The sequence below is a fragment of the Vulpes lagopus genome, chromosome 1 (genome assembly GCF_018345385.1).
Source record: "Vulpes lagopus strain Blue_001 chromosome 1, ASM1834538v1, whole genome shotgun sequence".
NCBI classification, from domain to species: domain Eukaryota; kingdom Metazoa; phylum Chordata; class Mammalia; order Carnivora; family Canidae; genus Vulpes; species Vulpes lagopus.
The window spans coordinates 80,442,350-80,467,700 of record NC_054824.1 but is presented as its reverse complement, the minus strand read 5'-3'; the positions used below and the strand labels follow the sequence as shown (position 1 = coordinate 80,467,700).

The 25,351-nt window shown below is 42.6% G+C and overlaps 1 protein-coding gene across 1 annotated transcript in view; it reads right to left on the bottom strand.

Annotated features, from left to right (window-relative positions):
• Positions 1 to 7,467: 7,467 nt before the first annotated feature.
• Positions 7,468 to 25,351, bottom strand: part of HGD (homogentisate 1,2-dioxygenase) — a 41,860-nt gene continuing 23,976 nt past the window's right edge. The window contains exons 6-14 of the mRNA XM_041757295.1: positions 24,393 to 24,484; positions 23,255 to 23,289; positions 22,373 to 22,452; positions 21,535 to 21,634; positions 19,363 to 19,487; positions 16,635 to 16,739; positions 14,056 to 14,182; positions 10,430 to 10,611; positions 7,468 to 7,814 (exon numbers count right to left, since the gene is read on the bottom strand). Coding sequence (XP_041613229.1) covers positions 7,665 to 7,814; positions 10,430 to 10,611; positions 14,056 to 14,182; positions 16,635 to 16,739; positions 19,363 to 19,487; positions 21,535 to 21,634; positions 22,373 to 22,452; positions 23,255 to 23,289; positions 24,393 to 24,484 — 996 coding nt within the window. The 3' untranslated portion in view covers positions 7,468 to 7,664. The remainder of the gene's footprint in view (positions 7,815 to 10,429; positions 10,612 to 14,055; positions 14,183 to 16,634; positions 16,740 to 19,362; positions 19,488 to 21,534; positions 21,635 to 22,372; positions 22,453 to 23,254; positions 23,290 to 24,392; positions 24,485 to 25,351) is intronic.

Here is a 25,351-nt window from a genome sequence, read left to right as displayed (position 1 = left end):
GTGATTAAAAATGAGACTTGGAATGATTGAGAGACAATTGCTCACCACCCTCCTGACCTCATACATACAGATGACTCAAAAAACCATTTTAATAGGATGTATTTGGAGAAATCAGGCAGATGTTTGGAGCATTTCCTTTCTAAAGCAAGTATTCACAGATTTGTCTCTTGAGGTTGCAAGAGTGAAGATGTTAGATTCAAACTCAATCTTGATGGATTCCCTCAGGAAGGTATCCCTGGCAGGCACCAGCTTGCCCACCAGCACCCACTACCCCTCCTTTCCTTCTGATAGAACGCTGACTTGCTCAGGAGGTTAGTGGAAGTCCCTTTACCTCAGGTAGGATAGGCATGACCCCAACCCCAAAGAATGAATCTGGGATTGGTTTAAGGGTGGACATGGGACCCAGTTCTAAGCATAAGACATCTGGAGAATCTGGGAGGGAGGGCTTCCTTTCCTGAATAAAAAGACATTTCCCAAGAAGAAACCCTTTCTGTCCCTTCCTGCTTTTGCTTTCTTCTCTTATTCTGACTAAGAACGTGGATATAAGGCCTAGCAATGAAATGCAGATAAAACAATTTGCCAAAAATTGTGGAGCAGGAAACCAGGATGAACTTGCATCTAGGATCACTTTGTGTCCTGACCTGCCAACCTCAGATTTCTTTTATGAGACAAAGTCCTAGTTGTTAAGCTAATGTTAGATTTTTGGTTTTACAGTTGAGTGCTCTTTTAACTGATACCATGTCTTTTTATTAGGAAGCCATATCATACAACATACCTGTCCTTCAGATTTTAATTTTATTCATAGGATCCAAAATAAAGGCAATAAATGCTCGTGAATGAGCAAAACTGCTCTATTTGTTAAATTTCTCTTCCAGGGAATATATGGAATTGCGTACATTTGGTTTTTACAAAGTATTGCTGCTAATAGCGCTGTGGTAAGTTATGTCAAAGCTTCTGACATAATATTATATTTATTTATTACATTTATTTGTTTTTTAAAAAGATGTACTTATTTATTTTAGAGAGAGAATGTGAACAAGGGGAGGGGCAGAGGCAGAGGAAGAGGGAGGGAAGCAGATTCCCTGAGCACCTGGGTGGCCAAGCTGTTGAGAGTCTGCCTTTGATTTAAGGCATGATCCTGGGGTCTCAGGATGGAGTCCCACATCGGGCTCCTCACGGGGAGCTTGCTTCTCCCTCTGCCTTTGTCTCTGCTTCTCTTTGTGTCTCTCATGAATAAATAAATAAAATCTTAAAAAAAAAAAAAAAGAAGCAGATTCCCCACTAAGCATGGAGCCTTACGCAGGGCTGTGGGGCTCCAGAACTTCATCTCCCAAGAGATCAAGAGTTGCAATGCTTTTCCAACTGACCCAGCCAGGCGCCCCATAATTTTAGATTTAAAATACCAAGAGTAGGCTAATTAGAGTCCCAACGGCCCACATGATTAGGCAAGATTCCTCCAGGAAAAGCTCTGTAGCTAGTCATATGCAAACTACTTACATCAAAGTGTAGAGTCTGTCTTAATTTTCACATTAATTGAGCTATTAATATGCACTGTTGAGATCTCAGAATGAGCTTTAACATCATTTTCTTGTTTTAAGGCCTAAAAGATGGTGAGAAGAAGTACTTATAAATTTTCTACACTTTGGGCTTCTGTTACTTATTGCCTTAGAATCATCAGCTAAATGGTTGTTTATTTAGCAACAATGACCTTGGCTTATTCATTCCAGTGCCATTTAAGGTAAATGGCACAATAGCCTCACTGAGGCAGGGATGAAGAAGTATTCACTGAGTTGCAATAGCAGCAATAAACAATAACAATAGTAAGAGCTAATATTTCCCTATGTGCCAAAATCAGCATGGGTGCCTTCAGTGCATGGTTTTATTTCATCCCCACCAAATCCCTGTGAAATAAATCATTTCCTTCTTTCAAATGAGGAAGGTGAGGCCTAGGAAGGTTATGTCACTTGCTCAAACTTATTCAGCTATGAAAGCACAGTCTCAATTCTAGAGTCTTGGACTTCTTATGAAATACCTACGTTTTACAGCTGAGGAAACAGAGGCTCAGAGAAGTTAACTAGCTCAGGGTCACTTAGTAAGAGTTGGTAGAACCTGGATTTGAACCCAGGCAGTCTGGCTCTAGCATCTGTTCTCTTAACTATGCACTATGCTGACTCACAGAAGGATAAACTTTGGGCATACCTCAGATTTGTGATGCAATTATATAAAATTGATTATATGAAATTGAAGGCTAGTTGATCACTAAATGTAATGCAGAAGTATAAATGTCAGCTTTCAAGTCTTTTTTCTTTTTTTCGGTAGTAAGATATCTTTCCAAGATATAACTTCTTTCAAGTCCATAGAGATAACTCTTTCATCACTCTGGAAAATCATAACACAGAAACTGCACACTAACTTCTAACTTATAAAGAATTTACATCTAGACCTTAGGTTTCTTAACTCCTCTCCTCTTTCCCACACTCTCCCTGTGCCCCACCTGGGCACCCAAACTCCCTTTACTGTGTTTAAAGTAGTTTCCAAAACTGGTCCTCAGTCTTGCCTGTGCATTGGAATAACTTGAGGAGTTTAAAAAAAAAAAAACCTCTCTCATTCAGGGCAAAAATATGCAATTAGGAAAAGACAGTCTCTTCAACATGTGGTGTTGGAAAAACTGGACAACTACATGCAGCAGAATGCCACTGAGCCACTCTCTTACACCATTCACAAAAATAAATTCAAAGGGATGAAATGCCTAAATGTGAGACAGGAATTCATCAAAATCCTAAGGACGAACATAGGCAGCAACCTCTTTGACCTCAGCCATAGCAACTTCTTACTTGACATGTCTCCAGAGGCAAGGGAAACAAAAGCAAAAATGAATTATTGGGATGTCATCAAGAAAAAAAGCCTCTGCACAGCAAAGGAAACAATCAGTAAAATTAAAAGGCAACCTATGGAATGGGATATGCAAAAGACATATCTGATAAAGTACTCAAAATCTTAGTATTCAGGGCAGCCCTGAATACTGAGCCCTGGTGGCTCAGCGGTTTAGCAATGCCTTCAGCCCAGGGTGTGATCCTGGAGACCAGGGATCGAGTCTTGCTTCAGGCTGCCTGCATGGAGCCTGCTTCTCCCTCTGCCTGTCTCTGCCTCTCTCTCCCTCTCCTCTCTGTGTATTCTCATGAATAAATAAATAAAATCTTAGGAAAAAACCACAAAAATACAAAATCTTAGTATTCAAAATCTATAAAGAACTTACACACTCCACACCCCAAAACACTCCAACAAACTCAACATGAAAAGTGCTCAATATCACTCACCATCAGGAAAATACAAATCAAAAGTAGAATGAGGTATCACCTCGCACCTGTCAGAATGGACAAAACAGAAAACACAAGAAACAAGTGTTGGTAAGGTTGTGGAGAAAAAGGAACCCTCAGGCACTGTTGGTAGGAATGCAAACTGGTACAACAACTGTGGAAAGCAGTATGGAAGTTTTTCAAAAGGTTAAATATTAGGGGGTGCCTGGATGGCTAAATTGCTTAAGCATCTGCCTTCAGCTCAGGTCATGACTGCAGGGTCCTGGGATTGAGCCCCACATTGGCTCCTTGCTCAGTGGGGAGCCTGCTTCTCTCTCTCCTTCTACCTGCTGCTCCCCCTGCTTGAGCTCTTTCTCTCTGTGCGTCAAAGAAATAAAATCTGAAAAAATTTAAAAATAGAATTACCCCATGATCTAGTAATCGCACTACTGCATATTTACCCAAAGAATATGAAAACACTAATTTGAAAGGATTAGTGTTATTTTTACAGCAGCATTATTTACAATAGCCAAGATATGGAAGCAGCTCAAGGGCCTCTTGCTAGATGAATGGATAAAGAAGATGCAGTATATATACAAAATGAAATATTATTCAGCCATAAAAAAAGAACAGTCTTGCCATTTGCGACAACATGGTTGGAGCTAGAGAGTATAATGCTAAGTGAGGGCAGCCCTGGTGGCTCAGCGGTTTAGCACCACCTTCGGCCCAGGGCGTGATCCTGGAGACCCGGGATCGAGTCCCACGTCGGGCTCCCTGCATGGGGCCTGCTTCTCCCTCTGCCTGTGTCTCTGCCTCTCTCTGTGTGTCTCTCATGAATGAATAAATAAAATCTTAAAAAAAAAAAAAAAAAGCTAAAAAAAGAACTTCACAAAATTCATCTGGGCTCCATCCTCAGCATTTCTAATTTAGTTGATCTGAGGTATACCTCAGGCTCTTGGAGTTTTTGAAGCTGCTAAGAGATATCCAATGTACAGCTGAAGTTGAGAACCACGGTGGCCCACAGCAGGGTGTCTCAGCCTTGGCACTATTGACCTTCAGCCCTGGCTAATTCTCCGCTGTGGAAGTCTGCCTTGTGCACTACAGAATGTTTATCAGGGTCCCTAACGTTTCTCTGCCAGGTGCCAGTAGCAGCTTCCCCAGTTGTGACAACCAAAAATGTCTCTAGGCTTTGTCAGGTGTCTTGGGGGAAGGTACAAAATCCGCTGCTCTTGAAAACCATTGCTCTAGGGCCATTGCTGCTGCCTGCCCTGAGAGAAAAGTCTCTCAAAGAGAAAAAAGAGAAGGTTGGCTTTTAGTGCACCCCCGCAGACAGGAAAATATATAATGATGCCAAGGGAATCTGTCAGAAAACCCTCTTGTCATTGGAGGAAAGGTAATCAGAGCGCCCCCTGCCTTTTCAAGAATTTTTATTTCTCGGTAAAGAGCTGGGATAGTTCTTCAGGAGCATGGTAGAGGAAGGTATCTTCGAGAACAGGGAATTAGGGAAAGGATACAGATCTTTCTTGCTGATCTGAAGCACAACAGGAGGGAACTAAATCTTTTTTTAATTAGCGTGAACAGCCCGGCCTGGTGAAATATGGTCTCTGCTGAGGAGTTGCTGCCAACAAGATAAGGTGAAGAAGATAAAGCACAATGGCTTAGGCTGAATGGACGCAAATACTGGATGTTTCTTCAGCTCTGGGGAGGCTTGGCCACCAGACTGATGATGGATGAGAGTCTGGGTACGTGGTAAGAGCAGAGTTAGAGGAGTTTGTTCTGGAAAGGTTGGAGTTTGGGAAGAAGTTATGTGAGTGGTTGTCTTAGTTTGGGTCATCTGGGGGGAGCGCCCAGGAAGCACTGCAGAGAGGGGAAGGGACAGGGAAGTAAGGAAGCTAATAAGAAGGGCATTACTGGGGCAGCCTGGGTGGCCCAGCGGTTTAGCGTCTGCCTTCAGCCCAGGTGTGATCCTGGAGCCCCGGGATCAAGTCCCACGTCGGGCTCCCTGCATGGAGCCTGCTTCTCCCTCTGTCCCCCTTTCTCTGTGTCTCTCATGAATAAATAAAAAATTTTTTAAAAGGGGCATTATAGGACACTGCCACCATGAGCGGTAGAGCTTAATCCTTCTGGAAGTTGCAGAGGGCCAGGGCCAAACACAGGCCTCAGAGGGGAGGGCAACAGAGCTGGTGTGTTTGTCCCCCGGTGCCCGTCTGTCACTGGTTGAGGGCTGCGTCTGGGGCCATTGGATCCCAGCACCTCTGCTGGGTTCTGGTTCAGGCCTTGGGCAGAGTTGCAGGTGTGGTGCAGGCAACTGGAAGTGGCTGGTCAGCACAGGATGGTGCTCACTGGTGGGATGTAGGCGGGCCACTAGCAACTTCCATACTTGTTAGTTTCAAAAATTGATTTAAAGGTATTAATTGCTTTACTAGTTAACAAAGTTTAATTTTTCATCAAGACCTCTTTATATTAAGGAACATTAGGAAGGCACTCCAGCCCCTGGCACCATCAGAGATATCCACCTTACTGCTTGAAACCATGGAATATCACTACCAGAAGCTAGCAGTCATCTTGGCTCTGCCTCAAGTCCTCCCCTCACCCCTTGCCTGCGGATCGCTGACCAGGTCCTTCAGGTCTACTCCAGAATGCTCAGGAACTGACCCACATCTGTCCCTATGGACATTAGTCCAGGGCAGTGCCGTCTTTTGCTGGGACTGTTGTAACAGCCTGCTCCTGGGCTCTGTGCACTCGCTTTTCTTTCAGTTTCTTGAACCTACAGGCTTTTTTGGGGGGCGGGGGGAGGGGGGAATGCTCTTCCTCTCTACTGCATCCCAGTCCAACTCTAACGATGATTTGCTTGTTCTTATCTTTTAGGTCTGGCTGTCACTTCTTCACTAAAGATCTGCCTCTCTAAAGAATGATCTCCCCTTCCCAAGTCAGTTCCTGTTTGGCTTATTTTGGCATGTTTCACAATTCTTAATTATTTTGTTTGTTTATTTCATCAGTCTCCCTCTTCAGGATGTACCCTCCATAAGGGCAACGATCATATCTATCTCCTGCACCAGATCCCACAGGGGGTTGCCAGATTTAGCAAATAAAAATACAGGCTTCTATGTCCATACTTGTACTAAAACTTAATTCAGGTTTTATCTGAAATTCAAATTTACCTGGGCATCTTGTGTTTCATTTGGCAACCCTAGTTCCTAGGCCCTGATACATGGCTGACTCTCACTACATGTTCTTAAATCAAAACTTGAGAGCAGCATATCAAAATTGCTATAAGGGCAACAAAGTGGGAGGAATGTACTAAAACTACCGAACTAGAGTAGTGAAAAACACACTTGCCATTCTTTTGATTCTGATTTGATAGTCTTCTCTCCCCCAGAGAACCTAATCAGCTCACCCTCAAAGTCTTGGACAGCCTAGTGCTCCAGCAGGGGTGCTGGCCACAGGCGGGGGCTGTTAGGAACAGTGTTAGTGCACTGTACTGCCTCAATTTTCTGTGGCTCTGTGCTGCACTGGGACCTTGATCTTCTTAGGCCCTGATCTCCCTGACTGTGAGCTCGCTAAGGGAGGGGAGAGATGACTCCTTCCTTCTCAGTCATTCACCCTCAGCATCTCACTCTGTAGACGGCACATAGCAAGGACTCACAGAATGGTTGCCAAATGGACTGATAAATGAGTGCATAGTAGGGGAGCTAAGGGAGCTAACCACTCTGGTTTGACCAGGCCTGAAAGTTTCCTGAGACATGGGGCTTTCAGCGGGAAAACCAGGGCATTTGGTCCCCTCAGTGAATGATGCTTATTCTTCGTGGCTGGGCTTTTTGTCCGTAATCATTATATTGGCTGCTACATGACTATCATGATTAGATAGCCTGCTGGCCTGGCTGCCCATGTGTTTTAGGAAGACACTGGATGTTTGGAGCTCTGCTGAACCCTTGTGCTTCTCTATGCCTGGGACCATGACCTTGGCTTCAGCCTCTGTTCATGGTCCTTCCTTGTGACTTGGTCTTGTGGCCTGTGGTAGACACTCTGGATTTGCACTCCTGGGATAAAGGCATTCAGGTTGAACTCATGTGAAGGGCTCTTAATCTTGAGACGATCTCATGGGCCCCTAATGTGGCCATGACAGGTATCATCAAGACCTGATTATGACCACTAACTACTTACACAGAGCACCAGCCAAGTATTTATTGAGTAATTAAGCTGACACAGAACTTTCCAAATACATTTCTACAAATGTCTGAATTACTTGACTGTGAAAAAATGAGTTCTCATTTTAACCAACCCCCCACCCCATACTACCAGAGGGCATGAAATTCTAAACAAAACCACACAAATCCATTTTCAATTTTGGCAGCAAATGCTCCAGTCTCAGTTAGGTCCTGCTGGTTTCCTGGAATCAGGGGTGAAGTGGCTCTTGAGAGGTTCCCAGCACTTATAGTAGTTCTCATCCAAACAACTAGAGGTCTTGAGCCCCCACTTGGTGACGGCCATACTTAGAGAAGATTCAAACATAAATGCCTGTAGGAAATGAGGAGGGGGACAAGAAAGAAGAAGTGAGATGGATAATAAAACATATTTGATTACACGTCAAAGAAAAAGATATAGGTAGGCAGAATCTGAATAATAAATCGCGGGTGCTGACGTGGGGAGGACCGCAGGCCTTGGGTTCCGACTCTGGTTCGGCCACTTATGTGAGTGAGACTCTAACTTCTCTGAGCTCCACGTTTCATTCTATAAAACAGAATTGGGCCCATAAGCCTCACATTGTCCTTACGGCATTATGGAGCTAAATTTGCTAGATCCAAGGGCAGAAAGGGAGAGTTCGAGGACTGTTTATCTTAGAAACCATCACATACTGAGGCTATGTCCTTGTGAGGAGGCCCTGCTCCCCATTTTGCAGAGGAGGAAACTATGGCTCAAAGCCGGGAAATGGCTTGTCAGGTGATGGTAGTAAGAAGTGGCAGAAATGGGATTTGAGTTCTCTTTTTCAGGACTCCAACCAAGAGATGGGCTGGGAAAAGAGGAAGGAGGAAAAGGGAGAGTGAGGAGGAGGAGGAGAAGGGAAGGAGGAGGCAGGCAGGACCCTATTCAAGAACCCTATTCTAGAAGACTCTGAATGGTGGATGCCCTGCTGTGTTCAGGTTTTTGTCTCCAACAGAAAGAATATGCACATGCTCTGTGCAGCTTAGACATTCTGGCTTCACCAATTGCTGATTTTCCTATCCACTGAAGCTTTTAAATATAAAATAAAAACAAAAGCGGAATAAACCCCTACAATTCTTATGTGTTTACATTACTGGAAATTTAGAAAATATAAATGCACAAAAGGAAGTTAAAGTTCTCTTGTGTCACACCCCAGAGAACCCGTGTTAGTACTGGTGTCTAATGTACATGAGCCTCCCTATACCTATAAACAAGGGAGATGATTGCCCCTGCCTGCCTTCCCATGACAAGCTTAACGTGAGGACCAGATGAGATCACATGAAGGTGCTGTGCATGTTATGAACACTATTTGGAGATAAGGGTTATTATTATGGCTGTTCTTGTATTTCTGAGGACTGCTTAAGAGCCTTGCTGTCTGACTAGAGCAACAAAACCCCATTCCAGTTGAGCTGTGGAGGCAGTATTGAACAAAGTTTATTTATTCCAAACCGGAATAAGGATAAGGTGTATAGATGGGCCTGGGTCCCAATTATATAATGGGAAATGAGGATGGGGACCCAAAGTTAGGTCTAGGCAAAGTGACCCTAACCTGGACCCTAACCCTGCCAGGTATCCTGAACTCCCTACCCAGCTTCTGTCCTGCCCTTAATCCCTTATAAGGATAGCTCTTTCTGGCTAGTTCCCCAAGCCTTGGGCAATTCCCAAGGTCTTGCTCCTCATAAAAACAGCCCTGTCATTGCTTCTCTGATGCAGAACACTGCTCCCTGATAACACTAACTGTCCAGAGCCAAGTTGGGCACCAAAGGTTACTAAGTGGCAGGTCTAGGGTAGCCCATGTACCCCAAAGAGACTTTGGAGGCAATAGCTTAATGGAAATTGTCAAACCACATCTCACAGAGAAGTAGGGTTGCACAGAAATTCTGCAAAGGCTCTTGGATAGGGAAAGAGCCAAGGTCAAGTAGGTGGGACTTTGCACCTTTCCCCTTGCAGATCAGCTCCATCAACTCTGGTCCTGGAACTGGGACTGAAATCAAACTGCATTGGATGGAGAGACAGATAATGCTCTCTGTTTGCAAGCTAGGCATGGAGTCAGGCAGGCCTGTGCTATTGATTTTATTAAAGTCAGGTTACACTGAAGGCATTTGTTTGAAAAGGTAAAGCAAATTTGCATATGATTTAGCATAAAATTACTCCTTGTGGTCCATAAACTCCACCTCCAAGAATTCAAAAATAAAATAAAAATCAAGTACCGCAGCCAACTGCAATTGTGTTCAGCCTCAATGTTTATAGCCTGATACAGGAAGAATACAAAACAGGTTTTCAATCCCATCAATTTCATCCCATGCCAAAGGAGAGCAAAAGAAAATGAGAAAGCCGCTGAGAACTGCTGCTTACAAGCCCTGACTATAGTGAAGAAAGGCTTCCTGATTCTCCTTGGCTTGAGAACTCCACTGAAGGTGACATCCTGCATCCCTGGGTACTGTAGTGTAGCCCTAGAGGGTCACCTCAAAAAGCAGAGATGATTCTGGGACACAGCGTATATACTCTGGGCTGCATACAGGTAATATTCACAATATTCCCTTAAATCTGAACAGTGCTAGACAGTCTATAAGGTTAAATATAGCCACCTGCTGAGGTGGACACCACACCCATTCTACAAATGGGGAAAATGAAGCACAGAGAAGTTAAAGTGACTTGTTCAAGGTCATGCAAGAACTAAGAGCTAGGATTTGATCTCAGATCTGACTCAAGTCCAAAGCTCTTTCCACCCTTCCACATCAGGAATCTAGTATACACACAGGGGTGTGTGCATACACACATGGGAATAAATAAACACACAGACACACACTCTCCTCTCTTGACTCCTCTGTGACTTTGGAAAAATGAAAAAAAAAAAAAAAACTAGCCAGTACTCTCAAGAAAGTTGGGGAGCTCAGAGACTGCCAGAGCCTGGCATTCAATTTGCTTACCATGGTGCCATCAGCAATCCTCTCGGGTGCCAAATTGGCTTTGCTGGCCTTCTCAAAGCAGTCAGCATCAGGCCCGTGGGGGGTCATTGAGCTGTGCAGGCTGCCTCCTCCTGGCAGGAACCCACCCTGCTTTGCCTCATAATGACCTTTGATAAGTCCCATGAATTCACTCATGCAGTTCCCTGGGAAGGTTGAAATAGTATTATTTTTAGTATCCAATCAAGACTGGTAAAGTACCAAGACCTCTCAAGCATTATGTCTATGGAATGCCAAGAAGATAGGAGAATTTTATAATTTTTTTAGGATTACTAAAGAATACAGATAGATGGGAGGGAGGGGAACCTGCAAAACATTCATTAGTGTGGAACTCCTGGTGGGCAAAAGTCTACTTGATAGACGTGCGGATTATCAGAGGTCTTAAGCTCCACTGCCTGAAAGAAATAATGTTGGATCTAAAGAAAACCATAGCCCAGAGAAGAATTTTAATAATAATTAAAATGAAAATTATAATAAAGAGTGGATGGGCTCTATCATCTAGGCTTATAAGCCCTATATTAAAATCATCTTCTTTTCTTTTCCTTTTTAAAAAAGATTTTATTTATTTACTCATGAAAGAGACAGAGAGAGAGGCAGAGGGAGAAGCAGGCTCCATGCAGGGAGCCTGACATGGGACTTGATCCCAGGACTCCAGGATCATGCCCTGGGCTAAAGGCAGGTGCTAAACTGCTGAGCCACCTGGGAATTCCCTCATCTTCTTTTCTAGATCTGATCTGATCCTCCTCCAAATAGCCTCACAGTAGTACATGATATCACCATATTTCTGGTTCCCAATTCAGAAAACTGAGATGAAGTGTGTATGTGTGGGAATGTGTTGATGGAAGATTCATGTAATGGAAAGAACCCTGGACTTGGAAGCTATTACCAAATGATAATCTCTGTGAAAGTATCTTCGCAGCTGTAAAAATTGTCCATAAATGCTATATAGTCTAACAAACATTATCTTCTGTATCTGAACATTTCATCTTATTTTCTATTCTCCAAAAATGCCTCTTAGGTTCATTCTTTTTTTTCTATTTCCATTGATATTCTCTTTATAGAATTCTAAAATTTTAAAATTGGAAAGGATCACTATTTCTACTCAATACAGAAGAATATTCTACATCATTCCTGACTGATTAGTTCCCAGGGTCTGCCTGCATGCTTCCTGTGAATGGAAGCTCTCTACTCAAACAAAGCAACCTAGTATATTATTAAAAGCTCTGGGTGTTAGTAATTTCTCTCATATTAAATGGAAACTTGCTTTAATCTAAGTTAAGCACATTGGTCTTAGTTGTGCTTTCTGGAGTCAACAAAATTTAACAAAAATCACCACATTCCCACTCTTTCAATCATATGTTTCTATTGAAATAAAGCTCTTTTTTAAACAAAGAAATAAAGCTCTTTATTAGAACAACCACACACCTGGGGCAAGAATTAAATACAATACCTGAGAAAATTTAAATGCCTTTTCATTCATTCATCCATCTACCCACACTTGTCCATTCCCTACCCCATTCATCTGTCCATCCATCCATCCATCCATCCATCCACATACGTAATTGGACACTGTGCTAAGTGCTATGATAGAGAGGAGTAAGTCACAGCCCATCCAAATTACTCTAATAGTCTTTCCTGTGAGAGGGCTGAGAGTGCAGACTATGAACAGAGCAGAGAGCTATGGCATTGGCAACCCTTGCAAAGCTGGACATTTGGCATGATAAATGCCCCAGCCCTCTTCCTTACATGTGAAGTATAACTGAGTGCCAAAATATTTCTGTCATTGCCTAGGCAACCATGTTCATCCTGCCTAGGAAACAAAATGCTGCTGCAGGCCCCTATAGAAAAGGTAAGACCCAGATCATAGCTCTACTCATTTCTCCATGAAGCAGACATAGAGGAAAAGAAGTAACTATAAGCATAATGTGCCTATATTTTAAAAACAGTTCTGCTCGTGACTGAAATATGCTGTCACACTCCTCAATCTAGGTGTCCTCAGGGTCACCTTCATGGTTTAATTTTAAGAAGAGAGCAGTACAGAATTCAGCTTTGATCTGAATATGAATTTAAGTAGCAATGACTTTGGTGATGACATTTCTATATCATTTTCTATATTTCAAAGGACAGAGGGAGGGTAGACCTTGCCTCTCTGATTAATGTTGAATCCAGTTGATTCAAATACATTAAAATGACTGGAGGCAATATTTCTACAGAAATAATTCTCCACTTTTCCTATAAAGTCACATCAAAGTAGCAAAGATTTTGATTATTGCTAAAGCAATAGTTTTAATATCTCTGGAAAAAATAATCTCTAACTTGGGGTTCTGTGGCTTTTCCAACTAACACAGGCAACCATACCTTTCAGATATTTATCTATCCTGGGCCAAATGTACTTGAGAGTCTTTTAAAAAAATTATAAGAGGCATTTCACAAGGTCATTTGTTTCAGGTGACTGAACTACAAACCAAAGTATCTTGAAAGCTGTAACATAATAGCAAATGTGTCTAACTTAGATGGCTCTATTGGCCTTCTCCTTGGGTGGGCAATGAGACACAGGCCAGTGCTTCTCAACATGTGGCCTATAGACTTTCTGTGTCAGAATCCTCTGACTTGTTAACTCAAAATGCAGATTCCGAGGTTCTATCTCAGAACCAACTAATTATACTCTCTGAGACTGGGTGCTGGGATGAATTTTTTTTAGTAAGCAATTCTGATTTTTATATTCTCAATGTTCTCAAAGTGTGGTTCCTGAAACAGCAGCATCAGCAGCATATAGGGACTTGTTACAAAGGCAAATTCTCATGCCCCACCCTGGACCTACTGAAGCAGAAATTCTGAGGGTGGGACCCAAGAATCTGTGTTTTAACAAGCCCTCCAGTGACACTGACACATAGGAAAAGTTGAAAACCGCTATATAAAGTAACCTCAACACAATAACTCTGTGAAATAGTGAATTATCAAGCACTAGCATGTAAGGTACAGGCTAAGCTAAAGTAATTCTCTCTCCTGGACAGCAGATCCTCTAGGGGACCAACTTCCAGGAGAACAGTCAGGGCCTGTGAGGAGCCTGACACTCTTCAGAAAAGATAATAGTTTGCTTTGACTGTATTTATGAAGTATCTGGTGTCTTTGTAGTGGTAATTGATTGTATCTTTTTCTCCACCATAATGGTGTCACCTGAAAAAGGTGGTGCTGGAATTTGACCATTAAGTGCTTTTCTTCCATACTTCCATACCTTCTATAAATGCCTAAATTGCCTGTTCAGTGCACTGCTATGTCTTGGGGAGCTGGGGGACCTGGGAGCTAGTATATATAAGTCAGAAGGCCTGAGGTTGACTAAGGAAAGGGAATTGTTTTTAAGACTGTTCCAAATGAAATGCACCTCAGAGTCTTTCCAGAGCTCTGTGTACAAAAATGCAATCTCCAGGAAGTGGAATTGTACATTGACCTTTAGGTTGGATTTACAGCTGGCTAGTGTACAATTAAAAATGCCAACTTCATTAAGTGTGGCTATGAAATATCTTATTCATTCTTGGTGATGCATTTAGTGATTAAAGAAATGTTTATTAGATGGTGAAATAGAGACTTACTGTGGTAATAAGGAGGCCTGAAAGTCTTGTCAGCAACCCCCCATCGAGGCGGGAAGATGACAAAATCAGCAACAGCCACTCCAGGACGGACAGATTTGGCGGTCAACACTGTGAAGATGGATGGGTCCTGTGAAAGCATAAAGAGACACTGAGCCCACAGTAAAAGGGTGGTGACTGGACAATGGTACACATGTCACCCACATGGGAAAGGCTTTCTGAGTTGGCTCTAATTTTTTTAATTTTTTTTTTTTTTTAATGTAGGCTCCACACCTACAACCTAGAGCACGCATTGTGCCCAACCTGGGGCCCAACCTGGGGCCCAACCTGGGGTTTGAAAACACAATCCTGAGATCAAGATCTGAACTGAGGTCAAGAGGCCAAGGCTTAACCTACTGTGCCACCCACATGCCCCAACACTGTAATTTCTGATCAAGCCACACAGGCCAGGCTAAGAAGTCTGGGCTTGTCATTGAGGTGCAGAAATCACTCATCTGACTTTCCCTTCTTGCTGTGCTTGAAGAAAAATGAATTAACACAAGCTAAGAGGATTTGGAGCTGCTTTTTCACCCTGCTGAGCCCCCATTTCATGTGAGTATTACCCTGTGGGTCTGAGAATCAGTCATGCCTGCCTCCCAATCTCAGGTCAGGGTGACCAGAGCTGGTATGTGCCACAGGGAGTTCTCCACAGAAAGGATGCTTGGAGTGAGGTGGAAATAGAAATAAAATAGTACCCAACTTTTGGTATAGTTGTAGGATATAGTTCTCTTTGGGGCATCACGGAGATTCCAGGTGGTACCCTCATTACTGTCTTTCCCTTGTTTGACTCTCAGGTCTAAATTATACCAATTACATCATTAGTTTGGGGAGTGGTAATGTAGAAGGCATAGGCTGGGGGACAATATTACGATTTCAAAAGAATTTTGGATTTTTCAGTGGAAAGATTGAGATTCAACTTAATTGAAATCAATTATCATGTTTGCTTTCACATGCTGGGGTCTGGGATTCAAAGATGGTTGAGATCTATTTCTTGCCCCTTTAGCATTGTTGGTGGCAGTGGTATGGGGGCTGGAGGAGTCATAAAAGAGGTAAGTAAACAACTAATCACAGTAAGGTGCCAAGGTCAATCTAGCCTTATAAATAGAAATCCAAGGGAATACAGAATGCCTGCCTACCTGAGAAGATCAGGGAAGGCTTCAAAGAGGAGGTGGTATTTGAGGAAGGTCTTGAAAAATGAAAGGAGAAAGAAAGAAAAAGGAGGGCAAGAGGAGGGAAAGAAGGAAAGAAAGGAAAAGGCATTTTAAGCACAGAAAATAGAAAAGGCATCAAAAAGCACAGAAATGTTGCTAAAAGGCAAGAAGGCTAAAGCCCAGAATTCATTTACAGAAGGAAGAGAGGGTAAGAGCTGGTACTGGAAAAATGAGTCTAGGGCCAGATGGTGGAGAGCATCCAACACCACGCTTCAGAGCTCAGACAATCCTAAACCATGGGGAGGCTGCAAGGTTTTCTCATGCAGCAGTAGAATGGTCGGAGCTGGATTTTGGAAGAATAACTGTAGCAGCACTACAGAGACTGGACCTGTGCAAAGGCAAGCCCCGAACCCACCCCTATCACTGTGAGACTTTATACTTCTTCATCTGTCTTGAGAAATGATCTGAAAACTGTTAAAGAAAATGTAGTGAGGCTCAAATAAAGCTCTATCAGTGTCTCTGGATCCCTTTTCATGCTGTTTTGGGCTTGATGCCTCATTTTCTATTCCCTTTTGGTTTTGTTACAAGTTGTCTCTCTTCAAAAGGTAGTTTTGTTACCCTAGAGATAAGCTGAACTGGCTCAGAGTAATCTTTCTGTCTTTGGTTCTCTAGCTCCTGCTCTAATTATCCCTCCAGCTTTTGGGTTAAGTTAATCTATCATGAACTAGGCTGCAAAATGAACTTTCCCACAGGGTCTCAGAGCTAGCACTTTATCACGAATGTGGGGCCTTGGGGGCTTAGGGACCTATTTGTGGCCCTCTAATTGAGTGAAAAATATGACCGAGTTCACATTTTAGAACATCCTTTGTTTTAAATTCAAGCACTGAACATTCTGAGGAACTTCAGAAGAGGACTATCTGCTCCATCATTGCTAAAAACAGCCAGGAGTGGAGGTACCTGAGTAGGCAGCCGGACCCAGCAGACTCAGCATTTGTGAGCAGGACAAGAAAGAACTTTCCAAATCCAGAGCTGTTTCTTTCTTATCACTTTATCACTAACATTAGCAGTTGGTTTCTTTTGGGGATACACTGGCCAAGAAGATACTAAGTTTTTAACCATCTATAGAAGTTGCTGTGATACTCTATAAGAACTAAGCTGTGTTCAAGGGTGAGTGTTGCCTGTCAGGCTGGGCTCCCCCAATAGCTTGTTATTTCCTCTTTCATCAAAGCTTTGCTGCAGATGATTCAAATTCCTGTCAACACAATGACTATATCTTGGGCTTCCAAGGGTGACACTGGAAATGCTAAATCTGTGAATATCAGGGACCTAATATGGATGCCTCCCACCCACTGGCTACCCTATTCTCAGGGCCCCTCCATGGTCCAGACTTACTGCATGGTCGAAGGCCACCGAGTTAATGACCATGAAGTTCTCCAAGTTGTACTTGTAGGGGGTGTAGTTCCCATGCCATGCCACAACATTGAATGGGGAGACATTCTGATCAAAAAACAAAACAAAACAAAACAAAAAACAGGAAAGGGTAATCTTGGTGTTTAATGCTTTTGTAGCTGTGCTTCCACAGTTTGTACTTGGCATCACGGTCTCGCTTTTTGATTTGATTTTGCTCAGAATTTAATAACACCATCCTTTGGGAGAAGTATAACCCCGAATCATTTTGTGGTTGCTTCACATGCCTTCAAACCATCCCCTCCCTGCTAAGCCACTAACCCTATTTTTCCAGTTCATAAGCTGCAGCTGCCTCTGATTCCATGTGCAGCAGAAGCACAGCACATTCTCCAAGTAGTGCCTTTTCAACAATTTTTAACACAGTTGTGAGAAACTGTGGATGTCAGCAATTCTCCGACAATCTGGGCCACCGTCTGGGTTTCCTGGTGCACTTGGCTGGGACTGCTCTCCAGGTAATTGCTGCCTAGAGGAGCTTCTGGTACACTGTCTGGGTTGGTGAGTTCAGGAAGGTGAGATGGTATCTAAGAGTTCCAGCCTCAAGAACTTAAGTTTTCAGAACAATCCCAATGTGATCCTTCTTGGGCCCGCTCTGGAATAGGAGAGGATCAGCACTCTGTTACACAAAGGTGGTCCCCACGGCAACTATGCTTCTGTTCTGGAAACAGAATCTAACTCAGAATATTCTAAAAATTTTACTGAAGAGCCTACTTACAGAGGAGAGATTAGGGTTCAGTGAACTGGCTAGATACGCTGAGGTTTCTGAGCCTAGTAACAGTGGGAAGACCTGGCCATTCCAGGGCCTGTGGGATATGGGAAGAACAAGTTGTTACAGGATTCCAGCAAGAGCGAGAACCATGAAGGGGCTGCCTGGTGGTGTGTTGGTAAATTATTTAACAACTAGCAACTAACTCTCAAAAGAAAAATGCACTGTTTTTATAGCATTTGCTAATTTCTGGGGTATAAATATTCTTACCACGATCAGTTTTGAGCTACTATTGTAATGTTGCTGAACACAAAGCTGGGAAGAATGTGTATATCAGTTCTTGCGTGCCAGTATGAACTGGCTCCAGCATGCCACTGGGGCTATCCAACAAGAGCTGAGATCATGGAGGGTTGCAGTCACACATAGGGAAGAAAAGGAGAAGAAAAACTCCCAACTTTTTTGTCTTTCCTCCTGCCTTCCAATTTCCTGTGAGTACCTCGCACTGGTTGAACCCAACCAAAAACCAGCTGGCTGGGGAGCCCATGCAGGTCAAGCTCCTAGGGTACAGGTCATGGCAGAGAAGGGATAATGGATCAGTGTGGGTGCTCAGATAGAAAATAATCAGCAGAGTCCACTTAGGAAGCAGAAACCCATGCTGGCCACCTCTGGAATGGTGGTTCTCTATCAATTAAATTCAAAAATAATATGGGGAGCATGCCTCTGATGAATGTAGGTTTTCACACCTCATGCCCATCGTTTTTGTCAAGCTGGAGTAGTATGGAAGGATCCACATTTAAATAACTTCCCTTAGAATTTCTGATGCAAATGGCCTCTAAACCACATTTTGAGAAATCCTGACCCAGACAATATGAAGGTGTCAATGTGTCAACGAGGCTGGCAATTAACTCTCAGGGGTTGATTTTAAGTGCCAAACTAGTTGGCCTCTGCTGATTAGCATACCTTCTAAATGCTGTACAAGGAAAATAATATGCCTTGGAAATAGAAGCTATAGGTCAAAGGGGCCAAAATAGTGGTAATAAATAATGGTAAAAAGAAGAAATCTTTGGATTATTTTGCTTATATAATTACATTCTGCAAATATAGATTCAGTATATATATATATATATATATATACTGAATATATAGATTCAGTATATATCAATATATATATTAATATATAATAATATAATATATGCTAATATATCAACAATTACGTATTATGTTATTATTATTATCCATTCTTTTACCTATCTCCTGAGTTTACAAGGCTACTGGTATAAACTAAGTCAAGTTAATTAACTGAGTTCTACTTGTTTTATATTAGTCTTGGCTTGTATTTGAAATATGGTGGCCACTGGTAATATAAATCTTGGATGATCTGCTTATTTACTCATTTTCCTTTTCATAACATATTACCCTGCCTGTATATTATATTTTACACACCATTTTAGAGACCTACATTTTTCCATGATTTTTATTGCTGTTGAGGGGAAAGAGCACAACCTTTGGAGTCAAACAGATATAGGTTCTAATATTAGTTCTGCCATTTACTATGACACTTGGTAAATTATATGTCACTACCTTTTCATGCCTATAAATGAGGCAAATAGGGATCCCTGGGTGGCGCAGCGGTTTAGCGCCTGCCTTTGGCCCAGGGCGCGATCCTGGAGACCCCGGATCGAATCCCACATCGGGCTCCCGGTGCATGGAGCCTGCCTTCTCCCTCTGCCTGTGTCTCTGCCTCTCTCTCTCTCTCTCTCTCTCTCTGTGACTATCATAAATAAATAAAAAAAATAAATAAATGAGGCAAATAGTACCTTATTTGTAATATCTTAGTAGTATGGTAAAAACGAAAGGATATATGTAAAATATTTAACACTGGCCTTAGCAAACAGTAGGTGCTTAATAACTATTTATTCCCTTTCTGTCTGCTGACCTCTCTTACTTTACCTGTTTGGCAGCAAATAGCTTCCCCTGGTATTTATTAATCACAGTGTAGCCACCTGGTACTTGGCGATCTTCATACCAGGCAACGGGTATCAAAAAATCACGAGGATTGGCCAAGCCATTGGCTCCTAGAACACAGAGACCCAAAAGTTTTTTAGACAATAGGAAAGATGCCCGCAGTTGCACAAAGAGAAAGGGCTCTCTTCCACATCAAGAGCCGTTCCACAATTTGTTTTCATTGTTCAAAGGCTCATTGGAATCCCAGGCTGGTACCCTTCTAGGAGGAGTCAAGGAATTTGATCAGGAAAAAGAATCATGAAAATCATCATCATGATCACCAGCATCACCTCCTAAAGTTGTAGAGTAAATATGGTTTATCAACCGTGTTACATGCATTCTTGCATCACAGCAGCTGAGGGGAGAAGATGAGACTAGAAAAAAGGTAAAGGGAAGTTCTGATAGAACACTAGAATTTTCCTCCAAGAAAACCATGATGATTCTAGAACTCATCTCCAGTCCTTGATCTCAGAAAGGAAGGGTTACATACTGTTGCCTCGGCATGCCTCTGCTTCTCAGAACTCAGAATCAATCCAAGTCTGCAAAACTGCTCTCCAGCCTCACATATCTGTCTGCCACTCAGGAGAAAAAGCATTCAGGACTTGCTTGCTTACCTTTGCTTAGGGGTGAGTGTTGCCTCCAGAGAAAGAAAATAAATCAAGACCAAAAATAAAAAGTGTAAGTGCAAAAACATAATTTAACTCTGAGAGAGACCTGGGGAGTGTTTTATCATTTCCAGCTCCTGGGGTTAAAAAATATAAGCCCCCAACTGGTTAGTAAATTATATATATTTTTGAGGGTACATGTTCCATGGAACCTGCAGTCTATGCTGACTGTAGAGCAGCAGGAAGCCAGACTGAAGTGGGAAGAGCGGGTGGTGAGCAGAATGACAGACGGCCCACCATGGCTCCAGCTGCCTCTCTGCTGCCTCCCACCTTCCTCTGACTATTTGGATCTCCCCAGGGGAGTGACCAGAAGGCACATGCTGGCCTGTCCTGCTTTACTCTAAAAAGCTGTTGACAAGGAAAGGAAGAACTGGGAGGTGTGGCCACCACCTTTAGCAAACATGTCAAAGATGAAACCAAGGGCCAATTTTCGCAGCCACTCTTTTCACTCTAAGAGATGTTTTGAGAACAACTCCTCCTACCACCTTCACTTCTTTCCTGCATCTCCTGCCTCCAGTTTGCCAGAAGAATCGGGGGTGGGGGGACCTTGATTCACTTTTGAAAGTTTTAATCTTACCTCATGGAGGCTGCCTCATGGAGGAGATTTCCAGCTCCTTCATGGCTCTGAATTAATGTGTAGATTTTGTGGAATGTGCCGAGTGGGAATGTTAGGTATGTAGATGATACATCTTTTGGTCTATATCCCTTTCCATAGGAATATAGCCCTTGTTTAATGGCTTTTGCTATGTTGTTGTCTACATACAACTTACTGACTTAAGAACATAATCTCCCTCCTATTCACAAAGTTTGTTCCCACATGTATGTCTCTGCTTAAGCAGTTCTCTTTCCTTTTTATTTGTCCTCAAATTTTCATCAAGATTTAGTCAATCTTACCTCTTCTATAAAGCTATTCCTAGTGACTTTGGCCCCTAGTAACCCAAACTTCTACATCCTTTAGGGTATATACTGTATAATCAAAAATCTATTATATACCTTCTGTTCTCCAACGGTCTATATGCTACTCTAGAAAGAGATTTATAATGGGTTGACTTAGGTTGTTTACTTTTATGTATGTATTTTATGAGGCTTTTGTTACCCTTGGTGCGATTCCCATCAGTACCCTTAGCACAACATAGAGACAAGACTAGCTGATGGATAGATATACACTGATGAGCTAATTAGTGATTTCATTTCATCAGCTGGGTCAGCCATTGTAAAGAATCCCTGACCTTGGAGGGCTGAAAAAAAGTGTCTGGGATTGCTTAGAGAGTTTTAATAGGTTTCTGAAATTCCCAGCTACACTTGGTCTAGAGAAGTTGTCTAGACAGGAAAGTTGAAATTTGAGTGAGATAATGAGGGGAGAAAGATAATGAGGGAAGAAGGATGTTTAACTCTCAGGCGATTATCTGTCCTATATCTCAAGGGAGCCTAAAAGCTTGTAGTGAGGATTTACCAATTGGTCCCAGGTCAGGCAACTCAAAGTGGACACCGTAGACCTCCAGGATGTAGCCCCTGGTCTCCTCGAAGACATCTATGCTGAACCGCATTCCTCTCTGGAACGGGAAGTAGATGGTGGTGTGCACTCCCAAATCATACCTGTAGCTATAAAGAAGCTGCCCCAGGGACACCTGGATGGCTCAGTGGGTGAACATCTGCCTTGGGTCTGGGATCGAGTCCCACATGAAGCTTCTTGCTTCTCTCTCTGCCTATGTCTCTGCGCCTCTCTCTCTCTCTCTCTCTGTCTCTCATGAATAAATAAATAAAATCTTAAAAAAAAAAAGCTGCCCCAGAGCCACAGCTATCCCCAAATGCAAAAATAAGGCTATAGTCTGCTAAGCTATGTTTGAGAGGTGGACAACTCAAAGATAAGTTAAAATGAAATTTTTAACTCCTAATCACATCTGTGACCCAAATCAATTCTAGTCTAATCGCTCATTAGGTTCAGAGATACCAATGCTCTAATATAGCCAAATTTTTAAGAAATTAATCTTCACTGCACCCCCCACCCACATCAATCCGTGGGAACAGAGCCTTATCCAAAGTGTATATAAGTATTTAGGAAAGCATATTGACAATGCTTTTTGCTTTGTGATTGTGTCCTATTTTAAAACAAATCATGCACCCAAGCCTGCTTACCCTTCTGCACAGGGAGCCTCCTGCATGACTAAATTCCCTCCCTTTGCTCAGACACGATCCACCAAGAAATTTTAGGGTTGGAAATGACAGTAGTTACAGCATCTGATTGCTCCCAAATTAGGGAAAGGCAGGGGAGAAGGGGACACATCACCAACCTGAATGACGCAGATCTCGTTGGGCTGCACAAGCATCTTGCCAAACTCAGTGTAAATGAGAAGTTTTCCTTTCTGGGGAACTAACAAAAAAGACAGGGCTCAGTGAACAACTCTTTTCTCATGAAGGCCACTTCATGAAGAGTAAAAGGCTCAAGGGCTGCATTTGATTTTTATTCCAAAAGAAAAGAGCTTTATTGAGTCTCATGTGGGGAAATGTATATTCTGAGAACTTAGGTTAGCAATTTTATTACCTAGAAGAAAGTGAATGAAAAAAATCGACTCTGCTTATTTTTGTTTGCCAGGCTAGGAGTTTTTATAAGCACAGTTCTGTGGATTGACCAGAAAGGACAGCAGAAATAGGATGGAAAACCACTCATTTCTGATAGTTCCAGCAAGTCCAGTATTTGCATATCTAATATCTACACCAAAATAGTGATTACAAAATATCAGTACTGAAACCATCAAATAGAACGGGTAGATGAGAGGACTCTCTAATAGACATTCTGTTTCAGATAGCATGATGAAAATTTCTATCTAAATGGCAGATATCAATGACAGATGGTCTTGGGCGGATTTGAAGGCAAATAGAGTTATCTTAATAAGTTAATCACATGTTGGTATTATTCTATTTCTTTTCAGCTTTCCAGATCTCCCGTATTAGAAAGGTCTGGCAGGGATGGGCCGAGACAGAGAGACCAGGAAATAGATGAGGGGCTTTGAGTTACACCAGGAATCTTTTCCAGACCACTCATGGCCTCTAGATCTCAGTCTGTAGATTGTACTACATAAGACAGACTGAAGGACAAAGGAAAATAATATATATAAAATTGAAAAGCAGCTTGTGACTGGAGACCAATTCATACTGAAATCTTCAGAACTTACCAATCAAGAAGTCCCCATCTGAATTGTAAAAGCATCTAAAACATAAAGAATAATTCCTGTGATTTTTAATTTTAACACTGTCCAGACAAATGAATTCACTTCATGTATTATTGATTACTACCCACCATGTGCCAGGCTCAGTGCTGGATATGAACTGGTGAGCAAAATGACCCCTTCTCTGTCCCCAGACATCTTAGAGTCTAGTAGGAGGTCAGATAGCAATCAAATAATTACAGAACTCTGTCATCGTAAACTGTAATGGCACTATGAAAGTCAAGTTCAGGGGAATGAAGGAATAATGAACTTGATCTAATGTGACGAGTCAGCAGAGGCTTCCCTGAAGAAGGGACATTTGGCCTGAAAACTGAAGAAATTATCTAGGCAAGAGTTTGGGGAGTGGGGAAAACATTTCAGGCAGAAAGAACAGCACATGCAAATGGTCTGAGGCAGGTTGAAAGAACTGAAGGAAGACTAGTGCAGCTCGAGTGAAAAGAAGGAGGTGTTATGATATGAGGTTGGATCCAAAGACACATCTGCAGGGCCTTGTCATGGCTCAGAGAAGTTAAATGCCCAAGATTACTCAGCCAGGAGGAGTGGCATAGAGTTTTGGATAGAACAGTCAGGTTCCAGTGATAATGCGCAAATCTACTGTGATATTTTGCTTCCCCAAGAAAGGCAGAATGCCATTTTCATATTTTTTCTGATTAAAAAAAATCCAATATGTAAGCTCCTCTATTGAGGAATGTCAAACTTACACAGTTATTAGCTGAAGCCAAAGTCTCAGCTTGACCCGCTACCAACTGGTGGCCCTTAATGGCTGCTCATGCAGTATGACTTTGGACTCAGTTGAAGAAATTAGAGATATTCTGACCCAAATCTGGTTAAAGTGAAAATGCCTCTTGGACTACTTCCGCTTCCCAGTGCCCACCATCTCTTTTCTATTTGCATTGTCATGTGAAATTCTTGTTTATGTTCTAGGAGTCAGTCATGATTGAAATGCTCACTTATTAATAAATGTGTATCAGTGTTGCTCTGGGAAAAAAAAAAACAGTAACATAAAACAACTACCTAGCTTCCATTCTCTGGCCAACAGCTCTTGGGAAATCAGGATGTTCTGTGCAAGCATCAAGCCGCTTACCTGTTCCCCATGGAGGTGTTGCAGAGAAAAATATGGATGGCAAGTCCATTGTTAGACCTTATGTCTCCAGCTCCACACAAGGTATGCAGGCCCTGGGAGAGACCGCAGGAGAAGGAAGGGTGTATGTAAGTCTCGTCCAAGAGCCTGGCCCTCTTCCTGGTCTGGAGAGCCATGAGGCAAGGTTCTATTCCACAGGACAAGTGGACATTTGGGGTCCAGTCTGCTCTGGACAGACCAAGATTTGTGGATTTTGTTTGGTAAGTGGTGGCTCTCTCTAGTGGTTAGTCATGGCCCTAGATCTGGGTTATCTCAATGGCTAAAATGACCTTACTTGGCATTTTATCAGTTTGGTGCTTAAGATGAGCCTAGAGGAGAGTTTCTTTCAAAAGTAAAACCGGGCACCTAGGAAGCCTAGGGAGGAAGGTTGCCACATGAGGGACCAGCTAATGCCCCTTAGCTACATGCACCTTATCAGGTAGGCAGCCCTGTGCTTATATATGGGATCAGCCCTAATTTTTCCACAACAGGGAAGTGGGAGCATTCTGACCAACGATAATCCCGTCTGCTGATAATCTGCAGTTGAAGAAACCTTAACACATGGGTCTTCTCAAAATCCTCAGCCCCAAACCTGCAGATGGAAAGGAGAGAGCTCCGCTCCTTCAGATATGCATAATTCGCCCAGAGTGGAGGATTTCTTTTTGTATTTTAACACAGTTTGCCAGTTTGGGATCGATTTAGATGGTTCTACACAGAGCTTGGGGCACTTAAAATATAGATAAGGAATTCCGCATAATCCAAACAATATGGCCTGTGGCTGGGCACCTGGACTCTCCCTAAATAAGTCATGGACTGAGGTTGGTCTGCAAAACTAGCTTCTTTGAGGCCCTCTGCCTTGTAGCTCTTTTCTTTCTCCCCTACATACAGTTTGCTCTGAGCTCAAGTATTCCAATACTCCCAAC